This window comes from Geospiza fortis, unplaced genomic scaffold (assembly GCF_000277835.1).
Source record: "Geospiza fortis unplaced genomic scaffold, GeoFor_1.0 scaffold162, whole genome shotgun sequence".
Taxonomy (NCBI): domain Eukaryota; kingdom Metazoa; phylum Chordata; class Aves; order Passeriformes; family Thraupidae; genus Geospiza; species Geospiza fortis.
In genome coordinates this window covers 4,084,151-4,108,842 of record NW_005054316.1, presented here as the reverse complement: position 1 = coordinate 4,108,842, position 24,692 = coordinate 4,084,151, and the positions used below count along the sequence as shown (strand labels likewise).

Genomic DNA, 24,692 nt, shown 5'->3' with positions numbered 1-24,692 from the left:
CATTCCTGTTTACCACTGAATTGCCTTTTTCATTGCAAAAGTAATACCATGTCTTAGATATTCCTGAGAACTTTGAGATATAAGTTTCTAGTGCAAGTAATAATGATAGGGGGAAAAAAGGCAAAAAAAATGCATGGAAGATGTCTCATAGCATGATTAATACCAACTTTATTCTGAGCCCCCTATCTCAAGCACAGTTTAAGTGAATAGTGAAATTTGGATAAATAATTATCCACTGAGCACAGGCTGTGCATGCAAAACATGAAGCAAAAAGAACACTTTTTATGTTTTTCAGCAGAAAGGGGATGTTTTCATCTTATTGCAAAAGTCCCATACCTTTTCAGTGATTTCTCATGTGCCACTCCTCACAGCACTGACTCCTTCTTTTTCACAGCACAGCCAACAAACTCCATCACTCTTCTCAACACAACCAACAAACTCCAAGTTCCTTCTCACCCAGCTAACCCACTCTTTTGTAGCACTCTTCTTCTTACTGGACACAGCTGTGGCCTCTTAAGGGCAGGCCTGTTCCTAATCTTTGGTGATTAGTACAGCTGCAACTCCTCAGGTGTGAGACTCCCTTCTGCACTATCTTTATTTTCTTACATTCTATCCCTCCATAAGGGGAAGGGGACAAAAACAAATTTACGAAGGAAAAAGATCTCAGCCTTAATTACAGAAAATAAATTTCTTTTCCAACAATAGTAGAAAAATTATTTCAGCTAGCGCAGCTTGACTAGATGCAAAAGCCCATATTGTGATCTACAGGAGCAAAAATAGCCAATACATGTGTTAAAAGTTGGACATAAACTGTACATGTACTCCAAGCTGATGGGAGCATTGTTTTGTGGTACACTTAGCTGTGATTTGATTAATAATACATAAAGCTCTCTCCTATAAGCATAAATTACTGAACATCTACAGAAAATAGATGAAAGTGTAAAATATGATGCTGTTGACTGTCTTTTTTGAGCTGCACATAATTCCCCAGTGCTCACAGACTTTCCCAGTCATAGTGGGGTTAATTAGTACAAGCGATACCATATTATTAGATAATGTAGCCCTAACAGCAACTGTTATTACTAAGGTTCATATGTTTAAGCTCATGTGCTACTGTTTCTCAATCAGAAAACATCTGGATTTCAGAAATACTTTGCCATGTATGCACATCTGTGATACAGTGAGGAGGGTTATTGTGTGTTGGAACAGGAGATGAAATCATTAAAAGCTTCAGAGGTGAAAGATTTCAGAGGTGAAAGACCTAACACTGTTAGGGTGTTAATTTATAGTACAGGAATTTTTTTTCTGAACATCCAGTGATGGACACGCACCAAAAGAAATAACCAGACTGTGCGGGGGTTACTATTAGCAATTATGTTGCTGGTCATCTTTGCCCCCTCCAAATACACCCTGCTCCCTACCGACCCTCCAGGGAAGGCAGGAGTCATGCACCCACAGAACATCAGGCTCCCAAGGGAACAGTAGGGACTGTCCCTGTTTCCTGCAGGAATTATATGGAGACAAAGAGCCCAAAAGAGGTTTGATGCACCATGACCCACCCCCACTGATGACAGGACCTTCAGAAACACAACTGACAGACACTCTCACATGGTCCTGTGAGCCAGAGGAGCCTGGCAAGAGGAGGTGCCACATGTCATTTTGAGAAACTCTTCTCTGAAGGGAATTCTCCTCCATAAGCAACAAAGCCCCCACGTGAACAGCATTCCTGGTCTCCAGCTCCTCTTCTGTTGTTTTGTCCAGCAGGTTCCTGGATATTTAGGAAACTGCTTCTTTTTCAGGAAACTGAAAAATAAAATAGAATTAGCAACCACTGTATCACCTCATGATCTGGAGAAATCTCACCACATAAAGCACTACTGACTGCTCTAGTTCCAAACGTTGAAATAAAAAGAAAAACCTCACAGATGTCCTTCAAAGAAATTCAAACCAAAGAAGGAAGAGCTAAAATGGTGTGACAAGAATGTTAAAAATTATGTTCACCTACCCACAGTACAGCACACTTGAGACTCTTGCAGCAAGCATGCTTGGGAATCTCCAGGTTCTTCTCTTCTATCACATTAGTGCTGGTAAACACAAAAGATTTCCTAAGATGCTAAGAAAGTGTGAAGACTTTCCCTAGACCAAAAGAGTTCATCTTCTTTTCTATCCCTCTTTGTTTCATTTTAATCAATGTTTCCCTGTTTTAATCCCCATTTTGCCCAGCTTGAAGAACATCGTGCTGAGCAGAAAAAGCTGAAGTATCTACAGAAGAGACAAGCCCAGATCACCAAGGAGAAGGACCAGCTGCAGAGTGAGCACAGCCGAGCCATCCTTGCCCGCAGCAAGCTCGAGAGCCTGTGCCGGGAGCTCCAGAGGCACAACAAGAACCTCAAGGTGAGTGGGAGCCTTAGCACAGTACCCAGCAGTGAGGGGAAAGATGATGCTGACACCTTGCCATCTCCCTCTAGTACCAAATCAAAGGGACTTTTGCATCTGCACATGCAATATATAATAATTATATAAACACTCTGACCTTGAGGTCCATTTACATCAAGATTCCTTTGTTTCTCCTTTGGAAATATCCCAGCACTTTTGGACACTGGGTTTGCCCACACTAGCTCTAAGCCTTCCTTGCATTATTAGGGAGCTCAGTGCAGAGAAGAGCAGTGGGGCTAACAGACCGTGTTCCTCAGAGTGCAGATGCAAATGCACATGCATGGACAGAACCACAGGAACACCAGCTTTGCTCCAGTGGACTCACAGGAGGCTGGTGGGTGTTTTCATGTAATTCGAGCACTTGGACTTTTTCAAGTGATTTGTGAGGATTACTCTATCAGGACATTTGTCTAAAGACACAAAACGTCAAGACAGGAAGAATGCCAACATTATTTGTGGAAGTTGTTTGGATTACAAGAATCAGTTAAAAGAGAAAATTTTCAGGAGTGTCAAAATGCTGGGACCCATACACCATGTCTGCCAATTGCTTGGTGCATCATGCCATTTAAATGTGAAATTTATGATATGATTGAAAAAAAAAGTATGTTCAAGAAGAATATTTCTGTTGTGATCATCCTTTTTTTTCTGAGTGCGTGTTAGTGATAGTGTTCGTATTAGTGTACAAAAGGCCTCTGATCTATTCAAGCCCTTTCTTTATGGGGATATAGTTATGTATAGAATTACACATAGGAATTGTCAGCAGCAAGAATTCCACCTGATATAACCTCTGTTACTGGTAATGCATTTTCATTCATTTCCACTGGCTCAGGAGTGGGACTTCAGGGTCTTGCTCTGACTTTCATTTTGTGCTGGTAAGAATACAGCTGGGAGAGGGAATAGTCACTCATACACTCAAACTAGTGTATGCCCTAGTAGAAGGATAAAAGCAGTTTAACACATAGGGAAGCTAGAAGCAAATGTCTCTGTGCTCAGTTACAGTCACGCAGAACTTCTAGTGAAAATTAAATTTGTGCCTGTCATTTGTATTAGACCCGAGCTATTCTTCAATATTGATCCACACTGATTTACCAGGCCACCTGTGGGTAAAATCTTTCAGAAGAAATACGAGCCAGTTTTAAAGTGAATTAAGGATACAGTGTACAGTGCTTTGCATAGCTTTAACTGATATTCCTAAGCAAATCATATCAGTGGAACAAATCAGTGAAGACTGGGGCATTTAGAAAAACTAATTCTAGTTGGAAAACATATTTGGAACAAATTTTTTTGAATTCCTCATACAGTTTCCCAGCTACTTTATGCTTATCAATCTTCCTACTAGAGATCATGATTTTTCCATTCTCTTTGTATATAAATACTTCCTCACACATTTCATCTTTACAATTAGGAAAGTCTCTTTTCAACATCTTTTTACCTTTTGGACTGCTTTACTTTGTAACTAGGTTCTCTAAATTAACCTATAAATTTCAGGCTCAGTTCTTATTTTTATTGTGTATCTTTGCCAGGTGAGCAAGGGAATATGCCTGAGGTGATCTGGTATTAGGAAGCAGTGTTCATATTTTCATCACTTCTTTCTAAGAATTTGGAGACCTTTTAAGAAACCCAGAATACTATCTTTCCTCTGGTTCCCATGCTATCAGTGTAGAAAAAAACCCAAAATTAAATAAGACAGTAAGAAAAAATACACTTGCAGAATGTATGAGAAATAAAGTAAAAAACAAAAGCATTCATTATCTTTATCCAGTTTTGTCTCTCTAAGAATTTTAGCATAGTTCTTGGAATACTTGCCTTTATGCTTTAGCTCCTAGAAATCTGTGAATGTCCAGAAACTCATGTTCTATTTATTTAAACGAGTGCAATTTTCTTTCACTTATGACTATACTGAGAGGGCCCAAAACCAGAAAATCCATCAAATGGTGTTTTTAAAATCTTATGCTTAAATATTTTTATTTTGGTTTTGGCAGGACAGAGATTCATAATTTTTTAGTGCTTGGGATTAGCAGTTTGATTATGTTTCAAAATGTGGAAAATAGAAGCTAGGAGACTGTGTCATTTCAATAGCAAAGGAGAAAGTTGGCCTGCCCAGATCAGAAACCCCCTCTGACTTACCATGTGGTACATTATATGCACATCATGTCATGTAAATGTCATCTTCACTCATCTGGTGTGTGGAATTCCCATTAACTGCACATCCGTGCAGCCAAGTGGTGATGAATATGCAATGCAGAGCTGCATTGAAAATCCACAGGGCAGATCAGAGAAGAGAAATTTCTGGTTAGTATTGGATACCAGCCTCAAATTCTCGCTTACACGTAGTCCAGCTACTCTGATTATTTCCTTGCATTTACACAGATGTTTAATTCTCCCTCCAAGAAAAGCAAAATAAAGGTTTGTGAAATAGTGGTATGTGTTCCCAGTGCAATAAAAAGCAGCTCTGCTAAGAGCAACAGCAACTCATTTCTCTGCATGGAGTTCATGTTCTGCCAATTATCTGACAGTTTGGTAGCTACTTAGCATCTTGTAGTGACATGAACATCTCAGGTCCCTCGTCCTCCCTGCCACCAGGCATTAAACAATGACTTTCATACAAATGTCACAAAAGTCAACAGCTTTAGTTATGGGCTCAGCTCCAAACTGGCTCAGACTGTGGTGCCTGGGAATGAAGAGCACAGTTCATTGGAAAAAGTGTTCCTCACTCATATCATCTTGGCTGATATGGCTTCAGCAGACCAATAGTGTTCTGGAACTGCCCCAGAGAGGCACGAGAACAACTCCAGTATCAATCACACTCTTCTGTTCACAAATCATCTCACATTCCTGTGCTAAATCCCAAACTGCAAAATATCCTGTCTTAATTTTAACAAGGTTTTACATTCTTACATTCTTGGCAGCAAAACATGAGAACAAAAGCAGTATTGCACTAGGACAAGAACATATGTTTGAAAGGGTAAACAGGGAGTGCAAAGGTTCAGAAAGGGCAGAGAAGAGAGAACAAGAGTTTATGGCTGGTCTCTGCTCAGTGCTGTAGCCACGCTGTTGTCCTTCTGCTCAGCCAGTTCCCTTTAAACTGTGACTGGGATCCCAAGGATTTAACAAATGAGGGCCTCTGAGGAGCTCCCCAGGACACATACCAGCCCCCATCCCAAGCAAATATCCTTCTCAACTATATTTTTCTCCAAAGCAGAACAGATACAGAGAAATCCTGCATCCTGCAAATAAATGCTTGCTGGCTCAGTGTCTTTAAACATGAATCTTTGTATTGTCTCTGTGCTCTGTATTGTATCATTTTTCTACCTCAGAAGAGCAAGAAATAAGATCTTCTGAGTAACACATATGTAGAGGGTTGGGTTTTTTACATTTACATGATTGGTGGTCTCAGGATGTCTCGTTTCACCTTGTAACAGAACTGTTTGGTGTGACATATGCACAATCCACCTTTTTTGGTTTATATTCATATGGACTTATTACTCTGGAGAGCTTTAAATCATGGTAGTGACATGTTATAAGGCTACCTGCATTATAACAATAATATGGTTTTGAGGAAGGATGTTTTGAAGCCACAGAGAGACAACCTCAGACATGCAAGTTCAATTTCTCACTCTGGCTTCTGGAAGTGAAGCACCTGCACTCTTCTGCCTGCTCAGGGCTGCACCTATGTGATGGAGAACCAAGAGGCATGAGGAGTTTTTTAAACAGTGTATCAGAGATAAAATGGAATTCTGACTTAATCAAAACTACCAAGAATTTCAAGCCAAATTTGGAAAAAGTTGCAAATAAAAATAAAAAGGATGACATTGTTTGTAAACATGCCCTTTTAAAAGAAAATTAAATGCTTCCTTTTGGGAATGCTAAATCAATAGATCTAAAAGATCTTCTGAGCAGCATTTTTAACACTACTTTGGAAGATCATTCTTCTGCTTAAAGGATTTAAACAAAAAATACCTACAAACAGCTCTATTGCTGGTTAAGCAAAATGTTTCAAAATCATTCTCACCAATGGAGAAAAAAAAATGGAGAGCTTCTCTTTCATCTTGATGCAAATTTTCTGTATGTCCAATTTCCAAGCCAGGTACTGAACCAGGACCCAACCCCCAAGTCATTTGCCCAGTTCCACGTGAAGTTTTTCCTTCCTATTAGAAGAGAGAGTCCTTCTGGGTCCACACTTTGTATTACTCTTTATGAATACACACACATGTTCTTGTGTGAAATGCAGAGCACAGCAGGGCTCCATGCGCCAGGGTATTATTCATTTCTGTGCACCAGGGTATTATTAATGGCTCCATTGCTTTCCTCCCATCATCCAAGGTGTTGGCATCCCTATTGCTCCCTGGACAGCAAAAGGACAAACATGCCCTACCTTGAACAGCAGCTGCCCTAGATCAGGCTCGTGTTGTGCATGCTAAGCAGAAATTGGGTCATTTGGTATTCACCTTACTTTATGAGCAGGGCCCAAATCAATGCCTGCTATGTCACGTTCATGATACAAATTATACCTTATTAGAGTCAGCCAAGGCTTTATTCAAATATATTTATACAAAATATCCAGATGCAGTGTTACCAGAGATTTTTATGCAAATTACTATGATAGTTGAAACCTTTTTAGAGTATGCCATTAGTATGCTGTGGAATGAGTTTTTAACGTGGTCCTGGCCTGATTTGTAACTACAGCAGATATGGTCTAGCAATTCTATATCAGGATTACCTTCCCCAGGAGGGCAGACTGCCCTGGAAGAAAATGAGGAAGGAATAAAAATAGTCAGTATTACTGGATCCAAAGCAATGAATCCAGATTCTTTCTGCATTGTCTTTTATATAAACAAATCTAAAACAGAAGTTCAATAATAGGGAAAAAAATTAAATCTGTCTGCCTTAATTCTGTAGGAAAAGACTTAAAAGCTTTCCTTGAATTCACTAGCTAGTAAATTAGTGCAAATGTTTATGTCAGTTTAAAAATTAGGGAAGGAAAATTGAGGAATTGGAAGGGATTCTTCAGCAAGTGATGGATTTCTCTTAAAAATTTAAATGCCAAAGGCCATGACTTTGATATGAAGATTCCTTGTTAAATTGAGGCATTGTAAAAGGTGATTTTTTAATTCAGTCAAAGAGAATTTTGATAAAAGAGCTTTCGACTGTTTCCACTAAATATCTATTTCCAAAGAAAAAGGTGTGATGAAGTATCATGAATCAAGACATGCATGTATGTCCTCTCCTTCAGGCTTGCTTTGACCTGAGCTCTGCTCTACATCCATCTTTATAAATGCAAAATCTTAGTTCCCTAATTTTCTCAAGGCCACTGTGTAATTGGCTCTGTAAATTTAGAATCTTGCCTAATGCTGGAGCAGATGAAAGCAAGAAAATCTCCAAAGAGGAATGCAAACACGTATAATCCTTCAAAGGGAAGCCTTATGCTACTCTGAAACAGTATTTTTCTGGAACTGCTTATTATGCCTCTCACTTACTGTGTTCTCTCCCATTTAACAACAGGAGGAAACAATCCAGCGGGCACGGGAGGAAGATGAGAAGAGGAAAGAAATAACTAATCACTTCCAGGGCACACTGAGTGAAATCCAGGCTCAGATCGAGCAGCAGAGTGAGAGGAACATGAAGCTCTGCCAGGAGAACACGGAGCTGGCAGAGAAGCTGAAGAGCATCATTGACCAGTACGAGCTGCGGGAAGAGGTGAGCAGTGCCCTGGCTGCTGGCTGGGATGGCAGCACACTGTCGGGCTGTCCCAGGGGATCAGGAAGCACTGCCAGCAGCCTGGCCATCATTCGGCTGTCTCACGGGGTGGTCCCCACCGTGCTTTTCCCTCTGAGCAGCACCGTGCCTGCAGCAAGCCTCCAGTCTCTGTGGTATGGAACTGTGGGACAGCACCCCGCCCAGGGCAGCCACGGCAGCCTTGCTGCTGTATGAGAGGGGCTGAGGCACCCAAGCAGCCAGAGGTGCCACCTGTCTGCTGAGCTGCCCCAACCCAGTCACAGCTCCCCCAAATCCCTGGGGAGCTCCCCCAGCATCCCGTTCCTCCTTCCCACTAAGCTCCCTCTGGGTACATCCCAGCTCCCTTTCCTTTAGGCAGGGTTCTGCAGGTGACAATAAATATATTTTGTTACCTCCAGAAGCAGGTTGGAGAAGGGCTCTGATGTAACCTATTTGACCCTTGCCCAAAAGCAGAAAATTAGGATGGCAGATAAAGGAGAGCCTTTGAATTTAAATTGATTGGTTTTTTTTTTTTCATTTTGACACCAGAAAAAAATCCTCCAGTAAATCCCAAACTATCTTTTTTTTTTTTTTTAGGACAAACATCAACAAATATCACAATGGGTCTTTTTATAGTTTCTAAATACATTTACTGTGAGCCTCAGTGCAATCAGACAACATTATCATACTGAATAAAACATAAGTTATCTATCTTTACAATCTGGAATGACTGATACAATACCTGCTTTTCCAAATCTGTTGAATCATGTATGAATTCCTATACTGAATGAAGGAAATGTACACTCCTCTCTTGTGGTGTCTGTGAGAAGAAAATGTAAACCAGAGGGACACACGCAGAATAATTGCTCCTATGAATTTTATATAAGTGAATTAAGAGTGGAGAAGGCTGTCAGCAACATTTATCTCCCGAAAGTCACCATGAAAGCAGACAATTTACAAGCTAGAGGAGGCCTCTGGTTTGTTTGGTCTTATCTCCAGATCCCCACTCAGGCCTGTCACCCAGGCCCTCCCTTGTGCAGGTATGTCCAGACCAAAGGGGATGTGCTGGGCTTGTATTTACACAGAGAGGATGTCATGGGCTATGCACGTCCTCCCAGTACTGCAGGTGCAATGTGTCTGCACCATCATCCACACTGTGGCCATTTAACAGCTAAAAACGTGTGTCCCCAGCATATTTATTATTGATGAGCAATTATTTGATCTTCAGTCATACTAAATTCTACTGATGACTGCATATGTAGACCTTAGAATGGGCAAAGATACTGAGGCTTTTTTTTTCTTCCAATAAATCAAAATTGATAATGTACACCAGCTTCCCTTCCCATGTTAATTCTGGCACAGTTTATTCTTATCAGAGCTGTAACTGTTTAGTAATTGCAATAGGAGTGTCTTCTTGTTTTGCAATGATTTTGTCTTTTAAGTGTTCCAGTAAATAGCTGTACATGTACGAGCATGAAGGTCTATGTAGGTAATTAAACCTGCACATTCAGCAGATTTTTTTTTTCAGCACCTTGACAAAATATTTAAGCACAGAGAACTTCAACAGAAACTGGTGGATGCCAAGTTGGAACAGTCTCAGGAAATGATGAAGGAAGCTGAGGAGCGACACCAGAAAGAGAAGGAATATGTATGTACCTATCCTTCTAATTTGTCTGTCTTTCATCTAGCTTTAGGCCAAAACAAGCCCTGCGCGCTATTTCACTAATATATTCAGGTCCAATCTGGGGTACAGTAGTAGAGAAGTTTTTATAGCTACCATCAGTGCTCAACGCAAAGTAACAGCCTCTGAAAGGCTGCTTTCATTGTCATTTACAGTTTTAGAGGCACACTGCAGAGCAGTGGGTTAGAGCCCAGACTGTTTCAGCTAAATCACTGTTACTGTGCAGTTGGTGCATGGTGATGCTAGGTCAGGTGATGCCATTGGTTTTCAGTTGTCTCTGGTACTTGATACTCCATCTCCCCACACAATATGAATGCACACAGCTAAACCATCAGAGAGGAGGCCAAGAATGTGGGATTGAAGTGAAATGGCTGAAGGATGCTATTCCCCCAGGTTCCAGACTCCCCAGGCATGCTGCCATGGATCCACTTTTGCCATGGAGGAATCCACAGGAGCCACTTGCTCTTACAAAGCCTCCTCTTCACTGTTTCCCTCCTTATACTGGTTTGCCAGTGCCTCTTTTAGGCAGGCAGGGTCTGGATCCATTTAGCAGCTTTGTCTGCTCTTCCTCCCTTTCTGGAGGCAAGGGCATCTCTAGCAGGGGGACAGGGAAAAGTAGGAGGCTTGTCCTTTGCGGGCACAGCTGGGATGGAAGGAGGACACTCCTCCATCTGTAGTCTGACACATTTTGTGACTCAATCAGACTAAAATTAATTTTCTCAGACTGCCTGGTATTTTCACAGCAATCCTCACATCTAGAAAGGATCAGAGTTCAACGCAGGCACGTAGTCCCTCTTCTCAGTGGAGGCAGCAGCTCTCAGAGGGAGTGACAGGCTCTCATCAGCTGGAAGAAAGCTTTAGTTTTCACCAGTCCTCCAGCTAACTTGGGAGCAGAATGAGAGATTTCTATAAAGAGAGGACATTTATCCCTTCCCCATATCTGGAAACATATTAGCGCAAGCATGGCTCTAATGGGTATCTTAAAATATTCAAAATAGATGAAAATATGGGGCTCTAAGACTTGTTTTTAGAGCACAAGAGAAACACAGCATACACCTCTTACCAAAAAACAGCCCATAAGAACATTTATCCTCTTTCTCTGCACTTATCTTGCAGCTGGAACACCCACTCCAGCTCAGCTTTACTCCCTGCTAAAGAGTGAGGATGAAAACGAGCTGGGGCTTCTCTGTGCAAATCTGCATATCACTGCATGACAATTTGTAGTCCAGCTGACTTATTCTCCTTCACTCTGAAACCTACATAAAGCCAAACCCCAAAATTTCATTCATGACCATTGATTCTTGGCAGATTTAAACTCCAAAAATCTCCGGATGTCCGAGAAATCACTTACAATGGCAAAGCAAATATGGGCTTACTTTACTGATGTCACTGGGAGTTCTGCTAATGAGTACCAGATTTCAAATACTGAGGCGAAAAAAACCTCAAAACAGAAGATATAAAAGACCAGGCAGTGGCTCTATGGAAAATTGGCATATACAGCCTTGTGTCAATGACCTTTCATGCTGCACCTCTCAGAACATGAATTTTGGGACTGCTTGTCATCTGTGACTGTCCCTATTGTAGCCAAAACTTCTTTGTATGTATTATCCAGAACTGGTATGCACAGACTTGGTATTTTCATTTCTTTTAAAGCACTGAAAGGCATCACTGTCTACAATTAGGAATGGAAGATTTTCTTTTGGGCTTTGCTGTGTGTAAGAAATAACAGGTTTGAAAACAAGCTACAAAACCTTTACGCAGTGGGTGTATAATTGTATGCACAGTGTACAAAGAATATTTTTCCCATTGTCCAAAAGAATGTGTAAAAATGCTGTCCTTGAGGTAGGCTGGTGATGTGGGGCTAACATCACCTCCAAGTGTGGTAGATTTAGCTGCAGAAATTAAGGCCAAAAGCCATGCAATGAGTCAAGGCATAATTAGGCATGTCACGATTCATCACGGGTAGCCCAGCACCAGAGAGCTGGCCTACACTTGGCTCCCACCTCCATCCTATTGATGTGCTCTTAGTCCCACCCACCCAGCCATTGTGCGTGTGTCTGTGGGAGTAATGTATATACATGTATGCGTGAAATCAAGGTGCTTTTGATGGAGTTCTCTCACTTAGCTGTTACTCTCTCCAGCTCAGTAATGTGCAAAGTTAGAACAGTTTTCAGAACCTTTCCCTCCATAGAATTTTCTCATCCTTATGCATGACCGTTGCTGCAGGATTTTGCAAGTGTTCTTAAATGAAAATTATTGTATGCTTTTATCTATTTGATTACTCTTTGAAGGCTCACTTTGTTATGTCTTCCCATGCACTTCTTCCATGTGGGAATCTTTACCCCTGTGCAAAACTTCTTTACCTCAGACAATGAGAGGCGTTCCCTCTTGCAGAGCGTGTACACCTCAAAAGGAGGTCATCTCATTGCTTGCACAGTTCACTCTACACATGCATTAAAGAATGCAATTCCTTGTTGAAGCAGCTGTAGTTCCTAACATGTGGTTTCCACAAAGGGACATCTTGACCTAAGAATGCAATTTTATCACCATCCCACAACTGGTCAGCACTACATAATTGGAATTTAGAGAGTCTGACAGCCAAAAGAGAAGCTTAATTTTCACTAAGCCAGCCCCTGTGACTGTCTGGGCCTCCAGCAGCTACCATAGCTCTAATAATAGAGTGTAGCATCACCACCCTTCACTAAAGTGCTGCTCTGTAAACACCACATGCAATATTTATTCGTTTCTTGATACTTCAGCCTCCTTGTTACCACTTCATAGTCTATTAATAAAAGTATCAGTTCTGATTAATTTTCTCCCAGCTTGGTGTTTGCAGATGACCTCAGGCTGCATAAGAACATGTGCTAATTTGAGCAAGCCTCTCTGTGGCTTGCTTCCATTACAGAAGCGTTTATTAACTCTTGGATTTTTGTTGACTGCAGAAGTTATGTGGGTCAATAAGAAAGAGGGATTTCATTAAGAGGCAAAAGAAGCAACTTTTCTTTGCCTTCTCTGTCCATCTGTTGTGTTGTGGCCGAAGACATGGTGTAGGAGGTGGGACCATTTCATTATTCCAGTCACATTGGATATGGAGGTAACCCTAGCTGAAATTGAAGTAATTCAGATAAAAGTCCAGTCCTTAGAAGTAATGACTGGCTTAGGGACTGGGTTGCTCTGAAGGTTTTTGAAGCACATTTCATTAAATCATTCAAACCCTGTAAATTCTAAAAGACACTCTAAAAAATTAGATATCAAAGAAAGGTGAAATTTAAAAATCCAGATTTCATCCAGAGTTTTAAAAAATTTATTTCATTTTTTGTACATGAAAAGCACCCTCTTCTTTTTGTACATGAAAATACCCTCTTCTGAGAAAATAAATGCACAAACTGATGCTCATTTAACCCATGCCAACTCTTTTTACTGGCCATGGCATATCCTATTTGAAATTTTAATCAAAAGACCTGAATTAAAGAACTTGATTTATTTCCATAGAATCAAATTCTCAAAATAAATATTGAGGCAGATATAAAATAAGTACAACACATAATTTCTTCATAATTGAGCTGTAAAACATTCTTGTCTAGGAAACTTTAGATGTTAAAAAATCAGTAGGTCCAAATAAAAAGACCAAATTGATGGAAGAAATATTTTTCTAGAGCCAATATACATATGTTTATATATGCAGCAAATCTAATTCAGATAGTCTCTGTGCCACAAAGAGCTGGAGACCGTCAGCATTTTAGGGTTCATCCTCAGCTCTTTTACCAGGTGGTATTTCCATAGTTTACATATGTTATTTCCAATAAAATGGTTAGAATAAAAGTTTTTACTGGGGATCAAATACATTTTCGGCATGTGCTTCTACTTGCCTTTCACTTCCAGTATAAGATCCCCTGACGTACACAGTCCTTTTAATTATCAATATATTTTCAGAGCCCAGCTGTGCTATTTTAAATACAATTTACAGTACAATTTAAGTTCAATTTAGTCCAACAGAGCAAAATCCTGTGGTAAAGTAACTTCTTTATGTCTCATTTCTCAAGCTATCATTAGCATTCTTCTTCTAAAATATATTTGGCCTGGCTAATAAAACACTTTATAAATGTTTGGTAGACGACAGAGACATTTCTTTAACACCCTGGCAAATGTTTCCTGCTTTTTTATTAAACCAACTGCTAAAATATTACTGTGTACTTTGGAAGTGCTGACTCAGAACTGTAGCCAGGAAAGGTCTCTGCAAACCTCATTCCTCCAGTTCTTTCAGCCTTGACCAATTCTCCACCTGTTTTATCTGCAGCCTGCAGATTAGAATGTGATTTTGCCAAACAACTTGCAGTAGGGAACCACACCTTCCCAGAAGAAGCCAGGGAAGAAATTGCAGTCAAGGTCCTCCTGGGCTGCCTACTTAACCTGAGACCTTTATCACCCTGAGCTGGAATTCTCTACTTGCCACTGCAAACAGAGCCCAAAGATAACAGACGGCAGTAAATGAATGACATTTGCTATGCACTGGTTTCTGAAAACTCCCAGATTTTTTAATGCAGGTCTGCCTGTGACCATCCCCACATGCTAACTCATGGTTGTTAATGCAAAAGGAAGTTTGCTATTCACTGGAGAGCAGGAATTTGGCTGGAGCTGTGCTGAAATGAATGTGCCAGAAAGTATCATAACCATTCTCTAGAAGTCTGGTGAAGATGTGGTTAAATACCACACTTTTTATAGTCCACTGTACTGCACAGTTAATTCCAAGTAGGTTTTGAACTCCTATTCAAATATGCCCATGGAATGCAAATAGCCTGTCCCATGTCTCAGGATAATACTAAATAGTCTGCCTTGCCTAACTGCCCTGACTATATTCACCTGAAAGTTAGGCCACTCCTTATCACAGTAACAGGAGTAGCTGGAGCATGAGGATTTCCAACTGATAATCTAGGGACCTAACAATTTTTTCTCTGTTGCCCAAAACACAGCTCCTGAACCAAGCTGCAGAATGGAAGCTCCAGGCCAAAATGTTAAAGGAGCAAGAGACTGTCCTGCAGGCACAGGTGACGTAGGAGAGGTGATTGCATGGTGTGCCTTTGTTTGCCAGTTTTTAACCCATGAGGCACATCCCAGGTAAAGTATCCCAACTACTTTCTGTGTATTCCTTCCAGCCTCATTCTACATCCCATAGACTATTGCAAAGGAAGCAGGTTATTTTCAAGCCAACTGTAAGGTAATGCCCATACTGCAAATCATACCCTGACATGTGGATTGTTTAGTCTAAAAAAGAGAAGAGAAGAGGCCATTTTTGGAAATTTTTGGTATTTAAAAGAGGTTTACAAAGATGGAGAGAGATTTTTTGCCAGGACATGTGATAGGATAAAGGGTAACAGTTTTAAAGCGAAAGAGGAGAGACTTCTTTTACATATGAGGAATAAATGCTTTGTTGTGAGGATGGTGAGACACTGGAAAATGTTGCCCAGAGAAGTTGTGGATGCCCTGTGCCTGGTAGTGTTCAAGACTAGCTGGATGGGGTTTGAAGCAACCTGGTCAGTGGGAAGTGTTCCTTCCTAAGGCAGAAGGATTGGACTACGTGATCTTTAAAGGTCCCTTCTGATCCTAATCATTCTAAAGTGCTGATTTATGAGTATTTACAGTGCTCAACCACAGAACAATGTGTGTGCCTTGATTATTCACCATAACTACCCTTCAGGCAGGTTTCTTATACAGCAAAACACTGGAGTACATACATATCAGGAAACAAGTTTACCAAACTGGAGCTGCTGTGCCCATTTGCTTTTCTGAACTGGGGTGCAAAGGCAGCATTTTCATTAACAGGAATTCTGTCTACTAAGGGCTTGTAGAGAGGGGTCTCTAGGATTTCAGTGCTTAACTGTAATTTGAAACTTTCAATAAAATAAAATTACTTGCCAAAATTACACCAGGAGTCAAGCTGGACTGAAACGCGGTAAAACCAAGACATGGGCAGAATATACTACACTTTGGGAGCGATGCAATAATCACCTCGAATGTTCGAGTGAGACCTTGAATCAATGAGTGAGAACACCAGATGACATTAAGAAGAGAGAGTATCAGTAGATTTTCTAGGTTTAAGAAAAAATTGTGTAGATTCTTTGACCTGTCTGTGAGAAAGATTCCCCCCAAGCAGAACCTTGAGGGGTGTGGTGTCAGTCTGTCAGCCCCTCTTGCAGCTGCCGATCTCCTCACCCATCAGGAAGTGCCTCCCAGCTCTTGCTCACAGCTAATCATACAGGCAAGTTGTCCCAGCTTTTTCCTTGCAGATGGTCTAATTGCTGCCTGTTGAGCCATCAAGAAATTTCAGTCTTAAACTGATAACCTGGACACATGCTAAGAGGGGTTTAGTTTTTTCTATGTTTTTTCAGAGGCTGAGATAAGCCAGTGTCACGTCGAAGAACATCATATAAACTGCTGCTGATAATAGTTTGACAGGCTCTGCAATGAAACCTCCAAGGCCTCCAACTGAGTCTGTCCTGACTGCAAACCTGCTCCCAATTTTCTCAGAGTTGTTTTAATTAAACTTCTATGTTCAACCAGAAGAAAAAAAATATGCAGGCAGATCTCCATAGCCAGCTTAATGAAGCTGGAGTTATTGATTAAAAAATAGAAGATTTGAAACAGAAAAGGTGTTTTTAGAAAACACCAGTCAAGTCTGTAAAAGCACTGAGAATATATGTGCTCCTCCCAGGCTTGTGCAGACAAAAATTAGGTGATTAGCTTCCTGAAATGAAATATGCAGTTAAGTGCGTTGCTCAAGTGTGAGAGCTCTGTCACTTACATACCAGCCATCATTTGGAATTACTGGGAATAATAATATTATTAATAGTGGTTTTTTTTAATTTTTATTATTTCCAGTATGGTAGCACCAAAGGACCTCCCTCATGGACCGATGCTGTAATGCAAGGTGTTGTGCAAGTGCAGAACAGAAAGAGCATAAAGAGCTCTTTGACACAAACAACACAAAGCAATAAGTAGATATTATGCCCCATCCCTGGAAGTGTTCCAGGACAGATTGGATGTGACTTTGAGCAACCTGGTCTAGTGGAAGTTGTCCCTGTCAGTCTTTGGGGTCCCTTCTAACACAAGTCTTTCTATGATTCTACAAGTAACAGAGGAACAGCTGAATGGAAATTTATGAGAAGATGTTGGGTCATTGAGATAGGGAGAAGCCACAATATAACCTTCACAGTGAGATATCACTCTGTTTCAGAAGAGGTGATGAACACCCACTTCTTCCTTGAGCTGGAAGGAACTGAGGAAATCATATTCATGCCAGGCAGTCTCTGGACGGCACAATGTGCCAGAGATAGCCAAAATCCAGTGCTCCAAATGGTGACAGGGATCTGGCACCAGCTGAGGAGGCACAGCCAAACTGCGGTGGTGCTTCCCAGGATGCTGCATGCTCTCCCCAAGCATGATGCTTAGGCAAACTATTTTAGGCAGACACATTGAAACCAAATAAAAAGATAGAAGCCAGCTGAGGCCTTTAATGTTTGGTAGCCAGCACAGGGCAACTAAACCATGGCAACCAAGAAGAACATAACAAGGCCAAAGGTGTGTCCCCATGGTAGCATCCTCTCAGCATGGCAGTGCTGAGGAGCCCCATTTCCCAAAGCCTTGCACTCACAGCAGTGCTGCCGCTGTCCTCCCTTCCCACACAGTCCTGCTGGATACAGCAAGGCAGTCCTTGTCTCCCTGATCTTGGAGCACAAGTGCATGCTCCCAGCGAGTGACATCTCTCACAGCCTGTTCCCTGCCACTGTGAAAACATTCATTTATTATTCAGTTTAAATTGCAGAAGCTATTCTTAGTGCTGTGGTGCTGCTTAGGGACCCAGCTGAGGTCAGAGCTTGCCCTGTTCAAATGTGAAATGTTTTTGACCTAATTAAACAATATGCAAAAATTGAAAGGGAAAGCAGAGACAGAGTTGAGGTGAGCTTTTTTAAAACAGATCTGGGCTAGGAGCCTCAGTTCTCTGACTCCCACCTCTGCTCCATCACCTGGCTTTGGGAAGCTCAGGCATTTCTCCTTAGAGCTGCGACGTCTCTTCCAAATGTCAACATTCCACTACTACACCTGGTAGCAGCGTCCCACCTAGGCTGTGGAACTTGGGCTGCTAAAGCAAATCCCTCTGAGTTTTTGTTTGTGCCTAGGTCACAGCTCTGGCTACAGCCTTGTATAAATACAAACATGCAAGCTTCGTGTCAGCTAGCTCTGACACTGGCACCACAGAGTGCTCTGTATGGGTTAACCTCCTGTGTCCTCACTCAGCTCTGTGGGGAAGGGCTGCAGCCTGTGCCCTCCTCTCAGCCTCCAAGGCTCTTACAGCCCAGGCTATACCTGGCTGGAACCCTGCATTTGTGGCTGTGGCAAGGGGCACCATAACAACTAGCTTGAACAAGCAAGATACATAACATAACTGTACTCGAATTCAAAATCCGAATGAAACCCACCCCACTATTAGCAACATTTTCTAAATATTCTTTCCCTCAGTAACTTCACAGAAGTATCAGGGGAGGGGCTGAGTTGGCTACACCCCCTCTACACTAAAGAAAAGTTCCTAGGTAATCCTTCATCCTGCTCCCTGCTGGTGTGGAGAAAGAAGGCAACCAGCTTGCACGCACATACTGGAATACTGCAGGCTGCTCTTGACCCTCCCGGTGCTCTGCAACCACCCTGCCTCAGCCACCACATGTGACACCATGTGACACTTTTCCTAAGAGCTGCCAGGCTGGACGGATGAAATGTCTGACGACCTAAATATCTCTAGGGATGTTCTGGCACCAGAAGGAATGGAACAAGCTGGAGCTGGTCTTCTTTTCCAAAGGGAAAAAAAAACATCTAACAAACAAATAAACAAACAAACAAAAACCAACCAAACAAAACTACAACAACAAAAACCAAACCATGCAGGAAAAGCTGAAAACAATAAAATCTTACAGAAAAACTAATCTCAGATCTTTAGAACATTTGTTGCCCCAAAACCATCTGAAGATTCTAGATACAAAAAAATTGTAATAATGAAAAAATACAGCCACAGATAAACTTTCACATGGCTGCCAGGTATAAACTGATAGCAAAATATGGAGTCCTGGTAGTCTGAAATCTGGCACATTGCAACAGAACTTTGTTCTGCTCTGCTTCTCAGAGTGAAGTGAAACTGGTAAAAGAGGCTGGCTGGGGATGGCTTGCTCTGTCTTTGCTGGCCTTGCCTGCAGCTGCAGTCCAAAACAGAGCTGACAAGGTGCCCTCTCAGCTTGCTCAAGCTGTAGTGCAGGGATGCACCCTGAAGGAATCCAGTGCAGAATCACAGCAGCGTGAAAGTGAAGGGTGGGCTGTGTTTACATGCCAGGTAACATAGAAAGTGAGCAGTGACACTCCTTTTCAGCAGGGGAGTGCAGTGAAGCACATCAAGCACTGCCAGTGCAGCTCCTGGCCACAACCTGAGCCACCAGGTGGAGAAATGGAAGAAGGGAAACCATAACTGCAGCAGGGTGTGGGGATACCTCTCCCCCAGCTCACTTACATCAAAAGCATCCTAGCCAGGGTAGCACCCAGGTCCCAGCCTGGCTGGAAGAGTGCTCAGAGAAATCCACAAGGCAGGTGAACAGCCAGGCAGCCATGCAGTATTGACCTCCTCTGCCAGGGCTGAAACCCCCACGTTAAAGCTGGGGTTTGGTGACATCTGCATGGGGAAGCAAGGCTTGGAGCTCAGGCACAGCTCTGCTCACGCTGGCTCTCACCTTGAGTTAATCACACTGAATGGTCCTGCGCAGCATCAGTGGTTGGACCAGTACAGGTTAGTCCTTGCCCATGGAGATGGGCCAGGGATCAAAGCAAGGCAAATGTTTTCACAAGTCTTGATATCTACAGAATTACTTTTCTTCTGGACACCCTCTATAGGGATACCACAGCTGCAACATTCAGGAGAGGAGAGCATCCATAACTCCCAGGTCTTTTTAAAATCACTTGCCTGGCTCTTTCTACTAAATTCTTACTCAATTTATCTTTCTGCAATGGAGGAATCATAATAGTTTGCAACCATAAAAAGTTGCAAAGAGTTTCTGTTCCCTGATGTTTGTGCTTTCATGGTCTCCAAACAGAAACTAATTTCCATACCCAAACACAATACTTATTTCATTATCTTCCACCAAAGTAGAAGTTCACCATCCTGGATGTTCTGAAATTAGTGAGGTGTTTTTTTTGCTCTCTGTTAATACAGATCACTCTCTACTCTGAAAGATTTGAAGAATTTCAGAAAACATTGGCCAAAAGCAATGAAGTGTTTGCCACATTCAAACAGGAGATGGAAAAAGTGAGTAGGAGCTCATGCCTGAACTCTGTAACTGATACTTTCCTTTTAGATTTTGATATTTCTCACTCTAATAATTCTACCTGAGATGGGGCCATCTCTGCACATTTTGAAGAATAATTTCATCAACATTCAAATAAGATTTAGGACACACTCAGCCACGACTGACAGCACGTTAGATTTGAGCTTTGCAACCTGAACAGCAGAAAAGAGAGTAGAAAGCTCTCCATTTCAGCTAAAACTGAAAATGCCTGGAAGAATAAATATTTTACTTAAAATACAATGTGGTGGTTGGGTACAGATCCCTATGACATACCAGAGGGGGATTCTGGAGCCACATTTATCAGACCATGTTCCCAGGAGTGCCCAGAACCTTCTGGGTGACTGACACTGGTACAGAGAGTTTGACATAGGCTACACATCTTTTACTAGAGTGTGTTGGCAGAGCTGAAGCCCACCAACCCCTTCACACCATGTGGAAACAGTCCAAGAGACTGTTTTCTTGCAGCTGGAGTTCTTATTTCCTGTAATGAATGGCAGTTAAGAACCAAACACATCTACATATTGTACATATTTGTAATAAACAGTGTTCTGCTCTGCCACCAAGGCTCAAAATCCTCGTGCCCTGATCCAGGCAGCACCTAATAATTCTTTGCAGAGAGTTCTGCCTACAGAAAATCATCAGGAAAAATGGTGCAATTTAGCTAGTGGTGTGTTCTGGAGGTAGTATAGAGGGGTGACTAGTCCAGGGGGAATTTCCCTGGCCTTGAGGGCCCAGAAGAGCCATCTTTAACTTCCCAGCAGTCTAACACTGTAGTCTGGTAAAGAGACAAACAGATTCCACCAAATTCTTTGCCTTTTGTTTTTGTGGTAGTTTGTATGCTGGAAGTTGGCTATAATCAACTGGTCCTACTGTTGGGACTACAGACTAGAGGCTGAAAGTGATATAGCAGCTACTGGAAATGAAATCCATCCCTTAACATAAATTATTACTTAGCACAGACACTACAGCAGCTGGTAGCAGAGCTCTGAGTAGGGCCAAAGACTTGAATAAAGGGGCTGCCCTAATTTCATCTTTAGCATGGAATTTCTGTTGTGATGCAGCTTTTCTTCCTGATTCTGTAGATGACAAAGAAAATGAAGAAGTTAGAAAAGGATACTGCTACATGGAAATCCAGGTTTGAGAACTGTAACAGAGCATTACTGGACATGATTGAAGAGGTGAGCAGTCTTTCCCATCTTGAGATGCATCCTTTTCCCCACGTAAAACTTTAACTAGGAGATGAGATAATCCCAGAAGCCAGTGAAAATTTTATTCTTGAATCTAAGGGTCTTTCTTTTAAGCTACCTTAATAATTGGATTTCTTTAGAGAAAAAGACAATCCCAACTGGTAGTGCTTTTAGATTGTGCAGGCATCCACTACATCCATGAGAAGCTGAATTATGTAACTCTGAATTTTAAGTGCTCTAAAAATGGGTGATTCTCAATGCTCTCCCATACAAGCAAATTGGCATTAGTTCACTTCATGCTACTTTCTGCATAAGAGCATCCACCCAGGGAATTAATGTGTTCTAGCTAATGAACTTTAAAATCATGCCTTTCATTAACTTCCTGTGTAGTCAGACTCTAAGAGTCAAAAGCAAGTACTGTGTCTCACCATACTTTTAAATGTGCTGTCCCAGGGGCATTGCAAAGGAAGTTCATAAGCACATTGGAACTCATTCAAAAAAGATAAGAGGCTGCCTGAAGTTTCACCCCAAACATAAGCTGAACTGGGACCAGATCTTTCTGGTTAGCTTTGTAGCTCTGTGCTATTGCTATTTCTATTTTTATGGATTTCTGTATCTCTTGTTTCCTCACTGGGTGTAGAAAATGTTCCAATTCAGGATGCTCTTACAGAGCCCAGAAGCAAGATAAACAAAAAAAAAAAAATAAAGCAGCTCATTTTTCCTCCAAATTCACACCCACACCAACCAAAAGTCTAAGCAGGTTTTTGGTTGCTTATCTGCATGGACATCCACTATGCTTTTCCATCTCTCCAGATCATCAGCAGGTACTCCTGCAAATATATTTGAGTGAAATTGATCTGAATATGTATCCAGAATGTTAATACATTGTAGTTACAGGGATGAATTTCCTCTTGAAGCTTTGGTCCCAAACACCATAGTTATTGAAGAGCAGCTGGTGAAAGCCAGCCACCTGGCAGCATCCTCTGAAGGCTGCTCAAATAATTTCCTAATTGCCAGTTCCACTAATGAATTGCATGCACCCAAACTGAGCCTGTACCTTTGCCTGATGTCTTTGACTGCAGAAAGCCATGAGGTCCAAGGAATATGAGTGCTTTGTGCTGAAAATCCAGAGACTAGAGAACCTCTGCCGTGCTCTGCAGGAGGAGAGAAATGAATTGTACAAAAAAATAAAGCAAGCACAGTTCCCAGAAGAGGTGAATGGAAATGGCATCTTAGAAGAAGAAGAAGAAGATGATGAAGAAGATGATACTAAAACAACCCCCTCCCCCTCTGAGCAGGAGAGCATTGAGCTGCATGAGAGTGACAAGAGGATGCTGAAGCAACTGGCTGAAGCTTTCAGGGTATCCCACAGGGCAGAGGAGTCCCTCCCAAGCAACAGCAGCAATCCAGAGCCCTGTGACACTCAAACATGTAATGCCATCCTGGAGCCAGAACCTCCTGCTCCTCTCACTCCACATTCAGAGGCTGGGAAAACCTGTGAGCAGCCCAGCACGAGCACACCAACACCCACTGAACACACACCAGCACCCACTGAAAGTATGACAGTGCCCACTGAGAACGGGTCAAAGCCCACCAAAAGCACGCCCTCACTCCCAGACAGGGTGCCAACACCTGCAGAAAGCATGCCAGTGCCTCCTGAGACTGTGCTTGTCCCCACTGGGAATATGCCAATACCTACTGAAAGCATGCCAGCAACCCCTGAAAACGTGCCAAGCCCCACACAAAACACACCCATCTCCCCTGGGAATATGCCAGTACCCGTTCAGGGGCCACCAAAAGCTGCAGAATGTGTGGATGGCCCAGCAGATAGATCTGTCCTGGGGCAGTCTGGGAAGCAAACAGGGGACACAGACATGGAAGTGGTGGATTGAAGACACCATGTGTCCAGGCTTGTCTTCTGCAAACCAGAGCTCTGCTTTGTCCTCTAAATGGATACCTTTTTTTTTTTAAGAAACAAAATTGGTTCCTAAAACACACTCATGTATTTGTATGCAAATGTAATGCACTTCTCCTTGCTACCACTATCCAGTAATAATGGGTCTGCAAATTTTGCAGTCCTTCATCTGCTTGAAGTATAATATTTTCTTAATGACATGGAAATACAAGGAAATCACAGGAACTCTTTTTCCCAGGCATGATGAGTCATCTCATTCAGGAAAATAATTTTAGTGTTGCACCTCCATGTTTCAAAAACCAATGCAATTCTCATGCATATATTTAAACATTCATAATTAATTCTATCTATTCATTTTGATATTGCATAAAAGGTGGCCTACATGGACACAGAGTGATTTTAATAAATGAGGTGAAAGGAATCTGTAATTACAAAGTAAAATAGAGAAACCATAAATGTGGTCAGCCATATCCAAGGGGTGGTGCAACAACCAGAGGTGAATTTTTGGGCAAGGAAATTACCACTCAGCACTGTAACCTAAACACCCACAAGCTTTCAGCCTTACCTTCCATTGGTCTTTTCTGCTCAGTGTTCTAGAATAGGTTTTGTTTTTGACAGAACTATAGGGAAAGGGAAAAGATCTTTTCTAGATTCACATAAAATAACTGAAAACAGCAATTTCCAAATTGATGGCAATTCCCAAGGTAGGGGTCACAATTCTCTTTCTACATCCAACAGAAAACTGCTACATTATCATAATATTTGGAATCACAAGGCCAACAGTGGGGACCATGCCTGCTTCCAGCACACAAACAAGGTTAGAAGTTCAGAAGTTGGTTGCAGATCCCAGTTCTAGGCAAGGAGCAGAAAGCAGAGTGGAAGGTACCAGGATGTGTTCCAGAAGAAGACAGAAGAATAATCCTAAGATTGTGCTTCTGGATGGTGCTGTCCCTCCCAGTTACAGCTACATCACCCACAGCTTCCTCCTGGCACTGCTGCATGGGCTAATGTTCCCAGGAGAAGGATGAGGACTCCCCTGTCACCCCATTCTGGAAATAGAGCACAAGTCAATAAGCCAGAAGCAAAGAAGAACCAGGAAAGCAGGAATCCCTCTCACAGGCACCTCCAGGGGCTGGCTACGTTCCCATCCCCTTTCTTGTCTAACTGGCTCTTCCCACCTGCCTGCCAACAGCTATTGCTTAATAATGCAGCCACCTTGTCAGAAACTGGTTTGTTCTGGTGCCAAAAACAGAGATGAACAAGAAAGGAGGCAAGGGAGGATACCTACCCAGACAGCTCTACAGTCTCAAGCAAGGAGACTAAGTAGGCTTTTTAGAAGGTTAAAATGTCCCCCGGGAATGTCCCCCAGGATTATTTTAACC

The 24,692-nt window shown here is 42.0% G+C and overlaps 1 protein-coding gene across 1 annotated transcript in view; it reads left to right on the top strand.

Annotated features, from left to right (window-relative positions):
• Positions 1-23,618, top strand: part of TXLNB (taxilin beta) — a 33,556-nt gene extending 9,938 nt beyond the window's left edge. The window contains exons 4-10 of the mRNA XM_005420095.2: positions 2,224-2,394; positions 7,939-8,133; positions 9,680-9,799; positions 14,803-14,877; positions 20,076-20,168; positions 21,291-21,386; positions 22,478-23,618. Of these exons, the coding sequence (XP_005420152.1) occupies positions 2,224-2,394; positions 7,939-8,133; positions 9,680-9,799; positions 14,803-14,877; positions 20,076-20,168; positions 21,291-21,386; positions 22,478-23,287 (1,560 nt within the window). The 3' untranslated portion in view covers positions 23,288-23,618. The remainder of the gene's footprint in view (positions 1-2,223; positions 2,395-7,938; positions 8,134-9,679; positions 9,800-14,802; positions 14,878-20,075; positions 20,169-21,290; positions 21,387-22,477) is intronic.
• Positions 23,619-24,692: the final 1,074 nt, after the last annotated feature.